The sequence below is a fragment of the Euwallacea similis genome, chromosome 3 (genome assembly GCF_039881205.1).
Source record: "Euwallacea similis isolate ESF13 chromosome 3, ESF131.1, whole genome shotgun sequence".
NCBI classification, from domain to species: Eukaryota; Metazoa; Arthropoda; class Insecta; order Coleoptera; family Curculionidae; genus Euwallacea; species Euwallacea similis.
The window spans coordinates 5,807,473-5,826,029 of record NC_089611.1 but is presented as its reverse complement, the minus strand read 5'-3'; the positions used below and the strand labels follow the sequence as shown (position 1 = coordinate 5,826,029).

General features: G+C 35.1%; 1 protein-coding gene across 7 annotated transcripts; it reads right to left on the bottom strand.

Moving 5' to 3' along the window:
* Positions 1 to 2,267: 2,267 nt before the first annotated feature.
* Positions 2,268 to 18,402, bottom strand: LOC136419813 (serine proteinase stubble). 7 transcript variants are annotated; one of them, XM_066406374.1, is made up of 10 exons: positions 18,159 to 18,402; positions 14,282 to 14,353; positions 7,877 to 8,077; positions 6,581 to 6,671; positions 5,940 to 6,151; positions 3,672 to 3,849; positions 3,438 to 3,528; positions 3,161 to 3,289; positions 2,691 to 2,882; positions 2,268 to 2,590 (listed from the first exon to the last, which is right to left on the bottom strand). In XM_066406374.1, exons 1-10 carry the CDS (start codon positions 18,178 to 18,180, stop codon positions 2,411 to 2,413), a joined length of 1,368 nt encoding a protein of 455 aa, XP_066262471.1. In that variant the 5' UTR covers positions 18,181 to 18,402; the 3' UTR covers positions 2,268 to 2,410. The 7 variants fall into 7 exon arrangements, with proteins under 7 accessions (XP_066262471.1, XP_066262470.1, XP_066262468.1 ...); XM_066406373.1 differs by lacking the exon at positions 18,159 to 18,402 and adding an exon at positions 15,571 to 16,003; XM_066406371.1 differs by lacking the exons at positions 14,282 to 14,353; positions 18,159 to 18,402 and adding exons at positions 10,235 to 10,449; positions 10,523 to 10,708.
* Between the last annotated feature and the right edge of the window lie 155 nt (positions 18,403 to 18,557).

Genomic DNA, 18,557 nt, shown 5'->3' with positions numbered 1-18,557 from the left:
TCCACCAAAATTTCGGATGGTCGTAAACCTGCAGCCTTCTGAGGACTTCTTTGTCAAGGACTATGCGCACTAGTCCAGCAGAAGAGGAACAGTGCTGGAAATTATCTTCATGGGCTTCTAGGGGGGTCAACGGCTCTGCAGCCTTGTCGAAGTGCACCAGGTGAGGGGGGGAGTACCGTTAGGCCTTCTTCGAGTTCGCGATCCACTTGCGGCAATCGAGGTGCTAATGGGACGAAGACGACATCGACACCGGTGTTCCTTGTCTAGGAACCCACGGTATATCGGCGGTGCTACTGGGTACTGTCGCGTTGGAGATGAATGTCTTTTTGTTTACACATGGTACCCCTTATTTCGAGTGCGAGAGCTCGTTAAGGCCTGCGGTGACTAGTAGGTTTGAACACTATTTGACAGATCATTAAGAACCAGAATTGATGTTGGATCTGGTGCCAATTAGAATGTTTGATTAATCTGCTTTTTGCGATAGATTTTTGTTTATAATATAAATGTGATTATACACCTTGATTGATGAAGCTTGGGTTCCGGTAAGAAGTCAGAACAAACGCTCTAACGAAGAACTTGAAGAATGTTATCGGTTAATGAAAATCTGGAAACATATCAAAGCATCCCTAAACAACAGCTGAGTATGTTTTACGTAAACAAAGGCACTTACAATCCTTTTAAATTTAATATCGGTTAGGGACTCCGATCCGGTGATGATGAGTATCGAGGAACATTTTGCCAATGATGCACATGGATATGTATAGATGAATAGATGATGAAAAATAATGGACGCTTGTTTTTGTCACTTGTAACTCCTTTTTTGTCCAAATTGAGTACATTTGGCTTAATAATTATTGTGAATAGGACGGCCTTATAGAAATTAAAGTATAGGTGTCTTGTATAGTACAGTAAATTTAATTAGATTATTTTACACGGGATTTAATTAGGCTGGGGTGGTAGAAAACGTATTTAATCACTAAAATTATCAAGGTAAAAACAGTTCTGTACAATAGTATTATATTTTTACTTCCTAAGCTTTTTTGTATGCCCTCCGTTGAACGCTATATGAAGTTGTATGCTATTGCTGCTAATGAATTTTAAACTTCTAATATACAGAGCGTTCCTAAATATCATGTACACACGGAGGGGAGGTAATTCTTTAACTTATTTCAAGACTAAAAGTTCACATAAACATAAGTCCACAAACGCTTTGTTAACTATCAACAGGGTATTCAAATTTTGGAATTTTTTCGGCTTTTTCTATATAGCTCCTGCAGTTTTTGAGATATTTAGCTAAAATTTTGAATATAGTTTACGCTTTAGGACTTACATCATTGGGCATATCAAATGGTTGTAATAATCTGCAGGGTAATATTTTTTCAGGGGTCATCCCTCTTATTTCTGCCTGAACATTTTTGCGATGTGCTGATGATAGATTCTAAAATACTAAGTGACTTTTTTATTTTGTTTAAAAACTTTAGTTTCTTGCAATTTTTTCATGTCTGTATCGGTTATCAAGAAAAAATAAATAAAAAACGATTTTCTGTAATTCGCCAGATAAAATTAAAATTTATTTTATTTATTATTTAGCAATCATTTATTATAGATAATCCTCTATTTTTAAGAATTTTGAGAATTTATGTGAAACTACCTGTTAAAATTAAAACCGGAATGACCCTAAATAATAACCTAAACAGTAATAATAATAACATTAACAATGAAACTATATTACAGCAACTGTTGAAAGTAACTCCCTCCAACTCTTATACATACATCCACCCTTCTCATTGATACCCGTATTATTTTGAATACCCTCGGAAAATTTCTTACGGGTTCAAATGCATTTAATATTCGATTTCGGAACTCACTAACGGTATTCACTTTTTATCTTTTAACTTGGACACCCTGTAGATAAGTAACGAAGCATTTGCGGGCTATTTTTATATGAAGTTTTTGTCAAGAAATAAGGAAGAGATTTACCTCCTTCCGTATGTACGTGATATTTAGGAACAATCTGTACGTCTGGGCCATCGATAGTGAGAACTAATGTCTAAAGCTAAAACGTGTTTATGGTCTTTATCACATTGGCACGAAACAAAATGATTTTCAATAAGTTATTAAATACTTAACACTATCATAACAATGTAACAAAATAAATAAAAAAGTTAATTCAGTTTATGTTGAGAATTATATGATATTTATTATATTACTCAAAGAGTATTTTTTCCTGGTCCTCCTGTTCTATTTTGAGGTATGTTAGCAGGTGGATCGATAACTATGTGATAAAACTATTATGTCAGTATATGGTAATTGAAAATTGGTTCCTTGTGCACCTGATAAAACAACTTCCTTGTAGGAGGCGCTGCATAAAATGCGATGAATAAACTTATTGCAATAATCACATGGCTTATTATGGTTGCATCACTTTATCTATCCAGGGTACAAATTTCTGAATATTCGTATAGACTCCAGGTAAATGCTCCCGACCACATCCAATTCCCCAAGATACGAGTCCTATAAGAGTTTTCCTACCGTCGAGGGATAAGGTCAAAGGGCCGCCTGAATCGCCTTGGCAACTGTCCCTTCCACCCTAAAGATGAAATTTTTTTTTTTAATGGAAAAAAACTATGTGGGCCAACTTTACAAAAAATATAAAACAAGGGAATATTTATTGAAAAAATGATCCACACCTCTTTATACCCGGCACATAAAAAAACGTCATGGATGGTTTCCCTTCTCCCCGCAGCCCTGAACCATTTTTGACACCGGTCATTTGTGATGACTTCCACATCTACTTCTTGTAGAATAGAAGGAACAGTTGCCTGTCCATGACGAGTGCGTCCCCATCCAGCTACTGTAGCCATTCTTCCTGGTAATTTTATCTGGAAATTGGAAGAAAACTGATCAGCCCTTTTTGGTCTTATCGATTTGGTTGATCGTTGATGGAAATGTTTCAATGCGACGATAGAGAGACATAAATTCGTGGACGTATGGCAAGCGACATGGCACGCTCACCAAAGGTGATAGAAAACAATAAATCGGTAGTCGCCTTTAAGAAATTAATTTTTACTTTGTCTTGGGATAAATTTAGCGCTTCAATACACGACGCATTATCGATTTTTTTTACCTTATATGTGATATTTAATTGATATTAGCTTACCGTAGGAGATGGCAGGCACACCGGAATAATGTGCTGTCGAAATCTCACTTTCTTGTTTAACTTCACTAAAGCCACATCATTTTTGAAATCAGTCGGTGAATAAGCTGGATGAACTTCCTTTCTTTCGACCTAAAGCAAACATTAATATTAAAATTAAATTTTCTAGTGTCTGACTATTCATAATTCATATTTCAAATGTTACTTATTTCATGAAACTTTATCGAACTTCCTACTGTAATATCGTAAACAATAATATAAAAAAAATATTCAGTCTTACCGAGTATTCCTCAAAGGGATAAGTTTCAGTCGGATCCCGATCTTGGACATCCCACTCGCCAAGGCGTATTCTGATATTTCCGTTCGTTGTGCTGTAATAGACATTCAATTGAGAATAAAAAATTGGTCAATAATTTACATTCAAACTTGTTTCATTCTTCAAATTTCTTAAGTAATTTTTGACAATCAACCACGTTTAGAAGCAACTTTGCTTTCAAAACTTTATGTTACTTACGTAGCCACACAGTGTGCTGCAGTAATGATCCACCTTTCGTTTAATAAGGCACCACCACAAGCCAATTTCTTAGTCATGAACCCAGTTTTGATGAGGGCCACTTGCCATGGATGAGAAGCAAATCCAGTGGAGTGTCCACCTACTATCCGGTTGGATCTAGTTTGAAACTCTCCGCAACCTGAAAAAAAAATTCTGGATAGGAATTTGCTAGAACAGAATCGAGCCGAATGAAATCAAAAGAGGTGTGAATTGTGGAGCAAATGATTGTGCTTTTCAAGGTCAATTGTATGAATCAAGCAAGGCATTCTCAATTTAGAAGTGATCTTCAGATTTGTCCTGCCTTTACCTACCAAATTGACCTATAGGTGGTTTAAATTTTGCACAAAAGAATGTCGCATGATTTATAAACAGATGTATACTGCATGTTCAGTATTTTAGCGTATCACAAGCAGTGCGTGTTGTTTCTACATTCGAAGAGTACAGCAAACTATACAGATTGCGTTCGCCATATTATCAAGATACTGTTTGTGGATTAGCGATAAGAATATATATTCAATTTAGTAGTTTATAAGTTTTAGTATTATGGTATTAGAGTTAATAATACGATAACGATGGGCAAATTAACAAAGCCATTTAAAGATGAAACACTGTCACACGAGATTATTACTACCGCTCCTGCCAAAAGACGAAGTGTCGGGGAATCTCCTTTAAGTCTAGGCTGTGCCTCAGGAACGGGGAAGGAAAGGCAAGAGTAAAAAATAGGCAGTCGAGATATAGAAATTTAGAGATGCAGTCGAGTAATAGTAAATTCGTTAGTTTATCTTTCTATGTTTTGATAATATATTTACATTTCTTAACCATGAAGAATGTTCACAATCTTCTTCCGACATATGCTCTAGTTGATGGTTTAGTAGAATACGCGATTGTTTTCATTTATTATATTATCAAGAAAATTTGATTGCATTTCAATTGTGGAAAGCTATTTTTCTTCCAACGTTTATTCAAATCGCAATTTTATACGTCATTTTGAATTTCCTTAGTTTATCGCCATTCAGTGAAATATCTTCACATCAAAGTTCTTGGAAACTCTCTCAGAATCTGCACTAAATTTACTCGATCATACAGTTCACTGAACGTAATGAGTCTGATTTCCAATCAAAGCACTGATTACATGCATTGCTGCGAACTGGAAGTTTCTGTGCTTATGTTTATTTTGTAATCTCGGCTTAAAGGACTACCTTAATTTTATTGAAACGTCTTTTTCTTCGATTGCAAACTAATATTGAGAATATCTATATATGTATCGAATACTTCGTAAATAAGATATTCGAGGAAAATTTAGGTTTAGCTAACAGATAAATCTACGAAAGTAAATGAAGAGAGGGAAATGTGAACCTTTTATTACCAGTCACAACTCTTTATTTAGTGAAAAACCAGAAATGTTCCGCCATTTTATTAAGAAGATAAAAATGTGTCATAATGGCGCTTGCTTCATTGTATTAGGTCTATAATGAGTCAGTTTATGGCCATAAAACAGTATCATAAACAGCTCTTTTTAATCAAATAGAAGATAAATGATTATTATAACACATCCAGTGCCCATATTACCACTTTTCACACGTGTAGAAATATTTGGTTCGAAATACAGGTCTGTTTCGTTTCAGATTCCACTATACATTTTCTACTTCAAGAGAAGAAGTTTCCGTCAGGTGGAATACATTGACAAACATACATCAATTCAGAAAAAAATCTTTGTCTCAAATCTGAAAGTTACAAGTTTAGGCACAAGAAACACCTTAAGAGGTCAAGGTACCTACAATTACTAGTTGAAATTAGGTATGAATTCGATCTTAGACGTCCTAAGTTTACGTTTCCTCTACTACATACCAAAAATTATTTCAACCGAAATACGCAAGAATTTACTTCATTTTACATTCTGTGGGTGACTTTAAGTACCAATTTTCTATAAAATGTTCTATTACGTATTTATCGGGTAACCGAGGTTTGCATACAGAATTTTTCCGTTGCTGCAAAAGTTACTTATGAACAAATAAAAGGCATATTCTGGCTCTTCTAGCTACTTAAAGGTATCTTTACCACACTCACTAAAGAAAAAAATTTACATTTGATTCTCCAATTACAGTTCAACTAAAAACTAACAAAAATACTTAAAAGTATTAATTCGAAATGTCATTGTGCAGCCAACTACGTACGTGAAAAATAAGTGCTTGAAGTACAGTCACCCATCTAACTAAACAAAACAATTACCGATGTTCCCATATGGTTCAATATACCCCAATGTAGACATCTGGGTAGAATCATAATCTTCTTGATGGTTAAACCCTTCATTATGATGATGAGATACAGGCCTACTATAAACGTTCACTGGATAAATTAGACCATTGAGGTTCGGCTTAGGATGGCCCGGCCCTGGACTGTAGTCCGTTTCATGATGATGATGATGACCGACTAACGGTTTACTGTTTATGAAATACGTTGATTGTTAGTTTATTAGTGGTTATTGTTTGTTAAATTTTATATAATATTTGTAATATCGGGTCGGTCGATTTGCTTAACGAAGCTTACTTAAGTCGTCCATCGAATTTCAGGTTTTATTCATGGTTCATGAACGTATTGTAGTGTTTTCTGGTAACCATCAACTGCTATTTATGCATATACAAATGTACTATATATAAATAGTTGAAAAGCATAATTTATTAATTATTTGCTGCTTCGCACTGACAAATACCTGCAGTCGCACAAGAAAATTCGGCAAAAGGTGCAACATAGATCAACGGTCCGATCCAGTTTTCATCCCTTGTTATTACAATTTCTCTTTGTTCAAATTTGGTCACATATTATAAGATGCATTCAGTGATTTCTATTGCCAACTAATAAAATAAACTTACCTGTTGTGAAGGTTAGTAAATGCAGGCCTATCCACGTTGTTTAATTCTGGATGGTTTTCTTCGAAACTCTCTTCTTGAGGGTAGATACTAACTAGATGATAAACATCATGATCTTGGATGTTAAGTGATGGGTTAGAAAAATATAACAGTTAGCGTCATGATTGAAAAAGCTCAATTATTATGTATTACATCACGATAGCGTACAAAAGACTGGAAATGTAGGTAAAGGTTAAATTTTTTCGGTGATGAATGTTAGTCATTACTATACATTAGTTTATGTAGTTTGTATGTGCAAGGTTACCTGGCAGGGCTAGACAAGGCGGTTTTCATTTTTTACAGCAAAATTTAGATTTGCGACACTTTTTTGGACCACCCAGTGTTTATCAAATAATTTTCCTGAAATGCATTCCTAATTTCTAAAACTCGTAATTCTCGAGTTATCGTGGACGTTACAGAACCCAAAATAATTATGGAAGAAATCTCGAAAACTCGACTCAGTATGATGGAAATTGATCTTTCAAATTAGATGCAATCACCGTATACTTAATCAACCCACAGACTATGCATCAAGCAAAAGCAATCGCAATATGATATTCTCCTATTTACGTGCAAATAGATGCAGTTAACACATAGCTGCGTTTTACTCTTGATTTATAACGGAATACATTCCACTTGAGCGACTATGCTAACTTCATTATGCGAAGTCGTAATACTGCTCTAGGGACCTTAATAATGTAATTTATTATTAAATTACCGTGTGGGAGAATGTAGTATATGCCGCAAGGAGTTGCTCCACTTTTGCATCTCCCAGTTTTAGCTTCAATAGCATTTCGCTCTTAAATAAAGACAAACGCCGTTTTTGTCATGTAGAGTGAAAATAAAACGTTCATAAATCTTTGCAGATTTTATTTTTATTACCGCAGCCCGCTTACAGGGCCGTGCAGGAGTTATGTAAGGGAAACTATGTCCTTGGCCATATTTTCGTCCAGGGGGGATAATATTTCTAAAGAGGAGATAGAGGAGATTTAAGGCTCAAATGTTGTAATCTCAAAAGGCATTAGAATACTGATGGTTAATTTGAAATGCGTTACTCAACTGGTGCACCATGGCTCTTCACAACACTACAGACACACGCCAATATGATTATTGGCCATTGGAGTAAACCAGCTCAATTGAGCGTTACTTAATGTCATATAGGCTTAACTTGGTTCTTCAATAGACAACTTATTCTGAAGTATCGTCACTGCATATGCATAGGAATAACTTAAGACCATTTTCAACATCTATAAAACTTACTAGCATTATGTAGGACACCTACGTCAGAATGATGACTAGGTGTTGATCCCTGTGTTGTATCTGATGACTCTCTATCGACGCAGCATGCCCATATCATACCCCCTGAGCAAAGGTCTAGGGGTCTTCCTCCCCCTAGAACACAGGATATACTGAGTCCACATTCATATTTGACCCCTCGATAGCGGCATGACTGGGGAATCACTGAAAAGAAAAGAAAATTTGTTGAAATTATGATATTTTCAATCAGGACGAATAAGGACTAGTTTTTCAATGTTCAGATGGGGAGCGATAGCTGTCAGTTAACAACTAATTGTTAGATGAAGGGTTTTGGAACTTAAACTACAGCTTAAGCGCTAGTTCAAGCACAACTATTTGAAAGGCCTTCGTAGTTGACAAAGATACTTTAAGTGACGGTTTAGTCTTGACTGCGAATTACTTCATACGCAGTTTGGCAGGACATTGAAGAACCAGCAGTCGTAACATAAATGGCATTCAGGTAGATGTAATCTGAACTAAGAAAGTAACAGATTATACATATAGGGTAATTAAAAATGCCATTATGCCCGTGTTTATGTGACTAACTCATACAGAAGGTAGTTATTAAAAGGTAATTTATGAATATCAGAAATTTATGAAAATGCTGCAGTTGATTCCTAGCTTACTTAATAATTTTAGTTTTAGTTATTAGTTAATGCTGGTCGCAGCGCAGTTAACTACTCAAGCTAGAAGAATTATTACACTTGAATTCTGATGTAAAATACTAAATATTCTCTGTCGTTTTTCATATATTTCTGCATAAAATTTGCATATTTGGCGTCTTAAAGAAGAAAGTTTCGATGATAAATTAATCTACCTTTGAAGGTCGTCCGTTAGTTAAAAGGTATCTGATGAGCCGAACTTAAAGGCGATTTACTCAACAGGGTATCTGAGATAATTAGTATGAGTAAAGTCTCGAGTGGAATACCTAATTATCATATTACTGAATAATACATTTTGCCGTGCTTTTTTTTTCAATCAATGATTACCATTTTTCAAGTCATTTTTTGTTTCATAATTATACAGGGTGATTCCTTAACAATGGGGCAACCGAAAGCTGGAGATACCACACGTAAGATGGTGACGAGGGGAGAAAATATGCCTTCTCCGAAAGCTAATAATTTCGGATAAATACAGGGTGTCGAAAGTTAAAATGTTAATTCATTTTTTGCTATTATTCTAAAAATATCTAAGGAATACACTTGAAAATTTGTAAAGTTATGTTTTTTTTTCTATGACGGATACGATACGTTTTGCAATTTTCGCGTTGCTAATAAAGGGTTCCAATTATAGCCAATTTTACAGAATTTACAGTCAATAAGTTTTTATCTTGTATATTTAAGGTGAAATTTGATTAAAACCCTGAAAGAATAATCATATTTTGATTAATTATATATTCTTTTTTTATTTCGATATCTCGATTTATTTTCGAGAAAATCAGTTTTTTACTCGGCCGATGCATGCATATTTAGATACAGTTTTTTCAAAGCGTCGTAAAAACATTTTTACTTGGCCACCCAGAAATCCGGACTTTAATTCTCTCGATTTTCCTATTCGATCTCGAAAGAAAAATATCGTTTACAAAGAACCTATTGGTGCGAATGAAGAGTTGTGGGAAGTAATACAAATCACTGCCAATGAAATCAGAGGCAATCTCACTAAGTTATTCCAAACTCGGAATTCTCTTAGAAAACGCTGTGTAAAGCGAATCAATGTTAATGGTGGACACTTTCAACAATTACTTTAAATCATTTCTTTAATTTTTATGTGTTCTAGAAAATGAAAATACACTTGGTTTATTTCGCTTTTAATTTCTCGTATTATGAAATTTAAATATCGTGTTCTTTAAATAGATTTTTCTCGAAAACAGATCGAAATATAGAAATAAAACAAGAATACATAATTAATGGAAGAATGACTGCTCTTTTAGATTTTGAATCAAATTTCATATTAGACATATAGGGTAAAAAGTTATTAACTGTAAATTCTATAAAATTGATCATGAGTGGATCTTTTTATTAGCAACGCAGAAATTGCAAAACTTATGTATATTATTTGTGACTTAAAAAACACTTATAAAAACTTTATAATTTTACAAATTTTCAAGTGTCCAACCTAGACATTTTCAGAATAATGGCAAAAAAATGAATTAAAATTTTAACTTTCATCACCATGTATATATCCGAAATTATTAACTTTCGGACAAGGCATATTTTCTCCAATCATTATCATTTAACGTGCAGTATCTGCAGCGTTCGGTTGTCCATTGTTAATGAATCATCCAGTATATATTGTGGTAGGATAAAATTAAATAACACTCACTTCTCCCCAGCATTTCCATAAGGGAATCATGGCTTCCAGTGCTCACAGCACCCCTCTTTCCTAAACTATCCAACAACAACAGTTCCTGAGCTTGCTTCTCATTGGGTAACGTCCTGACGTTGCTTATCACAGTGGTTATAATCACTATCACTACAATCACAAAGTTTATATGCGATGTGACCCTGCAACTTTTGACGGATTTCCCCATAATTTTCCTAACAAGAAAAATTATTACGTTTAATAATTAGTCTCTGCTTTAAAATTCTCAATGCAAATTACAGATATTACCAGAAGAATTCGCAAGAATTTTGTATATCGGATCAACCCCCACTGATCACACCACCAACTACACTACGTCGCTCTCATCTGGATCACTAATAGCCGTCTGCTCCCCGACTGAAAATGAAACTACCGAAGAAGTTGAGGACTTTCCATCGAGAGTACCTTGACGGAAACGAAACCATATGAAGACGATTCGAGTGGCGTTTGTTATGGTTCGGTAAGTCGTCTGCGGTAAGTGAAAGCAGTGAATTTATTTTCTTGTCTTTAGTCCATGAGCTAATGTACAAAGCTACTTTTTCATTCACTTCTTAAGATATATGTATGGCTTTTTGTTTCGCAGATATACATGAAAAATAACATCGATCATTTTCCCATAACTCCTAGAATTCATCAAACGTTTAGTTCAAATTAGCGATGAGAGATAGACTAGAAAAAAATAAGTCTATACCACGAAACAATGATAACCTTGTAGATTTTAGGGATCAACTAAGAGAGTTCAAGCGGCAGTGGAATAACAAACAAACTTCATCTTATAAATCGTTTTCCTTTGCAATATTTGAGAATCCCCGTCAGTCTACTTAGTAAATATGACAAAAAAAAAACGGAACATAATGAATAATATAGCGTAAATTCCTGATGGAGAACCGGAGAAAAACGTTACATTTTTAATCTCGAATACCCCCAGGGTTTACATTGTCTAATCCCGGGATTTTCACAGCTAAAATAATGGCCGGGATCATTGAGATCGGGGCCTAAATTGTCCCGGTGCATGAATTGTTAAAACAGAGATCAGGAAAAATCGTGTAGTTTAACCGTGCACGTAACAAAAAAGAAAAAAAAACATTTTTATTGTACACATCCTAGAAAATCATCTGGTATTTCGAGCGGTACCGTTACCACACACATTTGACCACGTACTATAAGGAAATCTCACCATTGTACTGGAAATGGAGGGCAAGATAATGCATTGATCTAATTGACAATATATTGTCCGCAAACAGCCTGCTGGCTAATGCGATTGTAATTAGCAAGAAATGTTCGCTATACCTGCTTAATGACCCATAGAAGAATTATTACAAGTTAAAAACTCAATTCGTTAAGCGTTCCCCATAGCAGTAAAGCCATTAGATACCTGATAGAAGCATGGATGAATAGAAAACTCAGATATGTGATGATAAAATATTTGCCAGTCAAGTCGATGAATGAACGTCGTCAAAGGGAAGTATACGTAATTAGTTTATATATTTTGCTTCCAGTTACTATAGTGCAAAAATTTTCTGCTTGTCCCCAAAAAACTTAATCAAAAGGAAATCAAATTTAAACGGTTGCAAATTTCTCCTCAACTTTTTGGCGTAAACACAATGCAACTCTCTGTATTAATCCTTAATTAACAATATTACAAAAATCATTCGAAGCATTTAAAGCTGATAGTGAAAGCTTCTTAAATTACCACCAAATACTTACATTATGTTTGGATTTTCTACGGCGAAAGGCTTTCACTTTTACTTATGTTGCGATATTGTTTTGGCATTCCGAAATCATTAGTCGGTTAAGGAGATCCGTTTTGTTAACCACGGACATTTAATGTTTATCTGATAATTAAGAGCAACCTGAGAAGTCCGGTACGGAAAACCGAATATATCAATTCCTAGGCATTACAAGGACACCTTTCCAATCGATAGCTAGATTTTCCATCAAAATACAAAAGATAACATAGGAAAAAATTCTCGTAGGTACCATATTAAATTTTCATAATTTCCAGCTAATTTTTGCCTACTTTTCAGCAATTAATTAGCCGTCTCGCTTTAATGCGAATGATTTAAAAAAGAATGTTTCCGGGAAGTTTGCTATGGAGGCGAGCTAAAAGCCTCAGAACATTTAAAATTGTGTATATACCGCTTTAAACATTCTTATCTTGGACATTCTCCCTAAGAGTCCCGTTAATGTTAATTACTTTCATTATGCGATGCTGCTATTTACATTCAACATATCTCAAAATAGACGCGGTAACAACGGCCGCCGTCCGTTATGTAAGAACCGAAACGAACACAGAATACGACTAGCCGATTTTGCATCGAAAATGTTGTTAGGTTCCACTTCATCTTTATACTAAAATTAAGGATTTAACTAATTTTGTGTTAAAGGTATTCCCATTAATACACTCAGACAAAAATATTCAGTCAGTCAGGATTTTAATTTTTTTGTTTCCTTTGTTGTGTATTTTAACACTTTTTGTGTTTTTTATTATTAGATGCCTTGCATTTAAAAGTTTTATGCATAATTTAATTTATTTTGGACAGAATAATGATTAGAGATAGCTCTTATAGCTGAATAAGCAATAATGTTAGAAACTACAAGTATAACACAAACGTATCATAGTGTACTCTGTTATTTGTTGTTTTCAGAGTGATATTTCCAGTGATTTATTTCTTGTTTCTGTAGTTTCGGTGAATGAGATGCCACGCGCCTGAGCGAGTTAGTTTCTGTGAAAATTGTTACTTTAGCCAATGGAAGCAGCAGACAAAAAGATATTGCATATCCACCAATCGACTGTTCCTCGTATGGTAAAACATTATTATACATACAATGAGAACTGCTGGACAATACAAAAGGCGGCCTGAGCAAGGACGTAAAAGATGTCCAATGCCAAAAGGTGACCAATATTTGAGATTACAATGCTTGCGAAATCACTCACTTACCGCTCCGTATCTGAAAAATGAATTACTTATTATTAGACAAAATTAACGTAAGGATTAAAACAGTAATAAGAAGTCTAAAAGAGATCGGTTTAACTCCGAAACGTCTTGCTAAAGTTCCTAGGCTTATGCCATGTAACACGATCAGACGATTACAATTTGCAAGAGCCTCTGCTAATTAGAACGAAAATCAATGGGAAAAATCCTTTTCACAGATGGAACGAGAATACAATTATTAAAATCAGATGGACGTGGTTAAGTATACAGAAGATCTGGAGAACGGTTCTCAGAATGTAATCTTGTACAAAACATTAGCCTTGGTGGCAGTTTCATTATGCTTTGTGGAATTAGTTGGAAATATCGCACGGAGCTTGTTAAGGGAAATTTAAGAATGAATGCTGACTGGTACATACGCAACATCCTTGAAGAGTATGTTTCAGCTTATGTCGGCTTTATTGGATGCGATAACTTTGTGCTAATGCCTGATAATGTCCGCGTCCATGCCACAAGAATAGTGACCCTGTATCTTGAGGATGTCGGAATTGAGACGCTAGAGTGGACACCAATAAGCTCTCATGCTAATCCCATAGAATACCTATGGGCCATCCTGAAGCCACGTGTTCGAGTGCGAGATTCAGCTTCTAACTCAATTGCAGAATTAAGAATTACTGCACAGGGAGAATGAAATTGAATTCCGCAAGAAACTATTAAAAATCTTCTGCAGAGCATGCCTGGGAGCATTCAGACTATCGCTAGAGCTAGAGGAAGAAATACTAAATTGTTATTTTTTTTTTGTCTTACAATATTGTTATATTGTCGTTATTGCTACTCTTTCTAATTAAACGTTATAACCAAAATTAGGTTGTTTTATTAATTTTTCTACGAGTCCATTGTAAAGCTTTAGCTTGTAATTTATTTGATTAGAACATACGCAAAATACTCTAGTGCAAGGCATCTAGCCATAAAAAAAACGAAAAATGCCAAAGAAAACAAAAAAAATAAGTTAAAATAAAATATTAAATATTTTTATCTGTGAGTGTGTAAAAAATATTTAAAAGTTCTTACTTACATCCAATCTCATCGAAAAATCTCAGCTTTGGAGGGGCATAGTAGAGTTTTTTCTTTTTAGGTGGTTCTTCCCCTGAAAAAAAATTATTTAGTTTTTTTCAGAATTTTAAGGGTGATGTAACGAAAAATTTTAACGATACAATGTGGGCGTAAATAAGATACTTTGATGGTCGTACTCTTAGTTGGTTATAAATTACAGCTTCGCATTGATTTACAATTACCAAACACATATGCTATTAAGGGCCAAATTCTAAATGTCCAGCAACTTTAGCTGTACTCTCATTGCCATAAAAGCCTTGAGATGGACCCTGAGTATTGGTCAGATTCTTGATTTCCATAGAAATCAGCTTGATGCTAAAGTTAACCACCTCAAAACGTTTCCAAGTTTTATATTCGCCGACACAGTAGAATTAGACAAAAGGGCAGACATGGATTTTCTTATTAAAGAAATATCATGAGATTGTTTAAGGCTGACAAAAATGAGGCATATTCAGTAAGCTCACGGTAGATCTCGGACACGGAGGCCTCGAAAAAAGCAATCACCTTTAGGGTTTCAAAATATCTTCGAAACTAGGCCCCTCATTGATCGTACCGGCAAATAGCAAGTATTATAAAAGTGAAACCCATGCAATACCATACGTAATTACAATTTTTCAATACCTGCACTGCAAACCATAATGTTACGCACGTATTTGCGAATCTATTGTTTAAAAGCTGGATTTCATAAAAAAAAGTAAAAGCACCATATGAACGATATGGTTCTTAGACACAATGCGACAATTTTGCTACATCTTCGTTGTCTTCCATAAAGAATTCGCAATAGTTTTATGTCTTACAGGAAATTCTTATATGAATGTTTGCTTATTTTGGAGCGATTTGTATTGTTATGGGTTTGAGAAACATTTGAAACATTTCTGCGTTTTTCTTCCGCATTGCTAGGCAAACTGCTTCCTTGAAATTTTTGGAGATACGTTTTATTTAATATGTTTATTTTTTTTTAATTATATAATATTTAGGAAAAACGGAGCTCAAACGAGCCCTTCCTATTTTCGGTCTTAAAATTGTGGCGGTATTCCTGGTTGGAGTGTAATCTTCGGTATTTCTTGTAATTCTGCGACAGTTAATAGTATTACCATTCCGTGATAACGCGATGCTCAAAAGTCAAGCGGATCTCGCCAATCTTACATTTTCTTTAGAAAGCTGAGAATAGACGCCTAGCACAGCACCTATTAAGCATTTGCAAAGACCTCATTTCTCTTAATATCTCACATGTGCTTAGTCATTATTTACCTTTTATTTCGTTACTATCCGTTCCGGCAACATGTCGAACGTAATATCCAAGAACCATTAACACAAAACAAAGTATCACATTTTTGGTCATCGAAGTTTTCACCACAGCGCGCACTAAACGCATTTTTCCCCGTGCGAAAAGTATCTAGAGCGTAGAAAACTTTATGAAGATTTCACTTATTGTTTCTCATAATAGCAATATTCGCAATTGACTGTTTTTTGGTTGCTCTTGATGGTACTTAAGATGCAAAAAATCCTTGAAACTGAAGAACCAAATTGACGGTGCTTCTTTAGAGTTAACGACTCTCATCCGCGCGTTTCGGTAATTTGGCGATTACACACTAATTGGATGCAGACAGACACATCCCAGCGAATTTATAAGAAGGCTGAAGAGCCTGCAGATGGTGAAGCTCAAATTTGACTTTTCAGTAGCGTGGTTTGACCGAGAGTAAAATTTATCGAAAGAGAAATTTCCGTTCGAGTCTAAAAATTGACCAGTCAGTATCTTAATACCACTCGGTTCATTTGGTTTTTTAACATTTCTCTTTCACTTGACTGTTGCTACCTTTGTGTACTCAGTGTCGTACCATTATGTAGATCGTGTTTACATTATGAAAGCTAATGTTTTGCCGTTATTCTGGCGGTTGGTAAGAACTTTCGCGATGTTACACTAAAGTCGGACTTTTTTCAATTTTGCTGAAATGCTTTGAAAGTATTTATACAGTGTGATTCAAAAATATCGGCCTCTATTTCAGGAGCGTATTCTACACATTAATGTAAGATAAAAGTTTAAATAATTTTTTTCCAAATCGTTTTTCAAAAAAGTTCTGACTACTTAAAAATGAGGCAAAGGTGTTTTTTGGTCAACAGGAAGTCACGAAGTGTTGAAATTTGATAGGTAGCCATAAAATTGGATCTGGGATATTTTTAAGAAAAGAACATTTTTAAATAACCAGTGGCGTGACGTACATGTGCTTATTTTTTGCTAAAACTTTTTTGTAATATAAAATTTTGACACGAAAATGCCGTATTCATAAAAAGCAACCTTTTTTACGATAAAAAGGTACTTTTTCTCAAATTCGCTTAAATTTACCGTTTTCTAGAAAAATAGGTTTTAAAAAATCATGTCCAAAATTTTATATTACAAAAAAATTCTATTAAACAGTAAGCATGCGTACCCCCCAAAACGTCACGCCACTGATTATTTAAAAATTTTCTCTTTGTAAAAATATTCCAGATCCAATAATAGCAAATGTCGACACTTCGTGATTTCCCGTCCGCCAATTAGGGTCAAAAAACCATTTTAGCGGCCCCATTTTTAATTCGTCATAACTTTCCTAAGAAACTATTTAGAAAAAAAAGTACCCAAAATTTTATCTTATGTTAATGTGTAGAATACGTCTTTGAAGTAGCGGCTCGTGCTTTTGAACCACTCTGTATTGATTCAAGACTGCACGTGATGAAATGGGAAAAGGCAGCTTTGAGAATCAGCTGCCAGTTGCCTTTCATGTATCCATTCCGGAAAGTTTATGCAAGTTCTTACATGTAAACGTCTCCTGTAAACCATTAAAGTTATGATTAAAGATTTTAAGTTTCGATCAGATGGCATCAAGTTCTGTGCTAATTCCTATTCAAGCCATTATGAGGTGCCGCAGAGATGAAAGTCACGTTAAAATGAATAATTTCAATTTAGCAGAGTTTGGCCCGGTAGATGGAATGGCTTCATGTAGTTTGTAACATATCATATAATTTAATTATGCTAATAAAGGTTACACACGCAATCTCATGAAAGTTGAGGCGTGACGTGAATATAATCGTATTGTAATATATTGCAATAATCGAATACCTGACAATAAGAAATGCTTATTTATTTGCAATTGGATTATTAGGACAATTCCACGTGAATATTCATATGGAAAGTGAAATTGATGCCGGTTTTTAGGGTGTCGAAATTAAATATTTAGGAAATTCCAGCGTGAGGTAATGACCCACCAGTATTAGCTATTGCTAAACTCTTAATTTTCAGAATTTGGACTCAGTTACCCCGCTCAGTTGGATGTGGCCTTAATTTATTAATTAAAATTTAAAGTTAAAAAATAAATTATGCTCTCTAGGTTCAGACAGATTAACCGAAAAACTTTTACCAGAGTTCTACCTCGCGCCTCTGGTAAAGAACGATCTGTGTGTCATGCTATCTAAAATCATCCAAATTGAACAAAAAGATGCGTAAAGGAAGCAATTTAATCACCATATCCGGAGCACTTTTTCGTGCATACCGCCCAGAGGAGCGCAGTGCAAGTGCGGACAAGATTTATTCGTCTTTGGACCTACTGGGAAACGTGTTATCTTTGCCTCAATCCGGCTCCAATAGAGTAAGTAGTGAATTTGAAGTAACTGAGCATCAGCGAGATTTTATTTTTAAAGAAATTGCATTTCATTTTTTCTACTAGTAATATTAGAGACCAGCCGGAGCAGAAGTAGCCATTTCCTCCCTTGTTGCGTAAACAGTTGTGATGCATTGATGATGCGTTGGTAGAAAGACGCTTTTAGTCTGCAGGAACTAGAGACCTTGAGGAGGTAAAAATTACCCCCCGTTCCCCTAACTTGCATAAAAATCGGCTTTAAACGGTTGCTTTCTCGTACTGCTGACACTGCTATCCATTCTCGACGATGACTGAGACCTTTCTCGGAGAAAGTATGTCAATACTGTAACCTTAACCCGCCAGCAGCAGCGGTTGTTGACAAGTTCCATGGTCAAACAATTTACGAGTTAGTTGCTGATCTCAGGCGTTTAATAGTCCGTCATTTTTATTGCGTTTTGCTCAAAGGGAAATGATCTTGAATCTGAAGATAAAACTGATAGTTAAAAATGCCTGTTTGTTGATCTACACTGGACCTGGACCTGGGAGAGTAATAGCGGACTTAGAATAGCTGACAAAGAAAGGCAATATAAGGGCAGAGTAGAAAATGGCCCCATAAATTAGGCA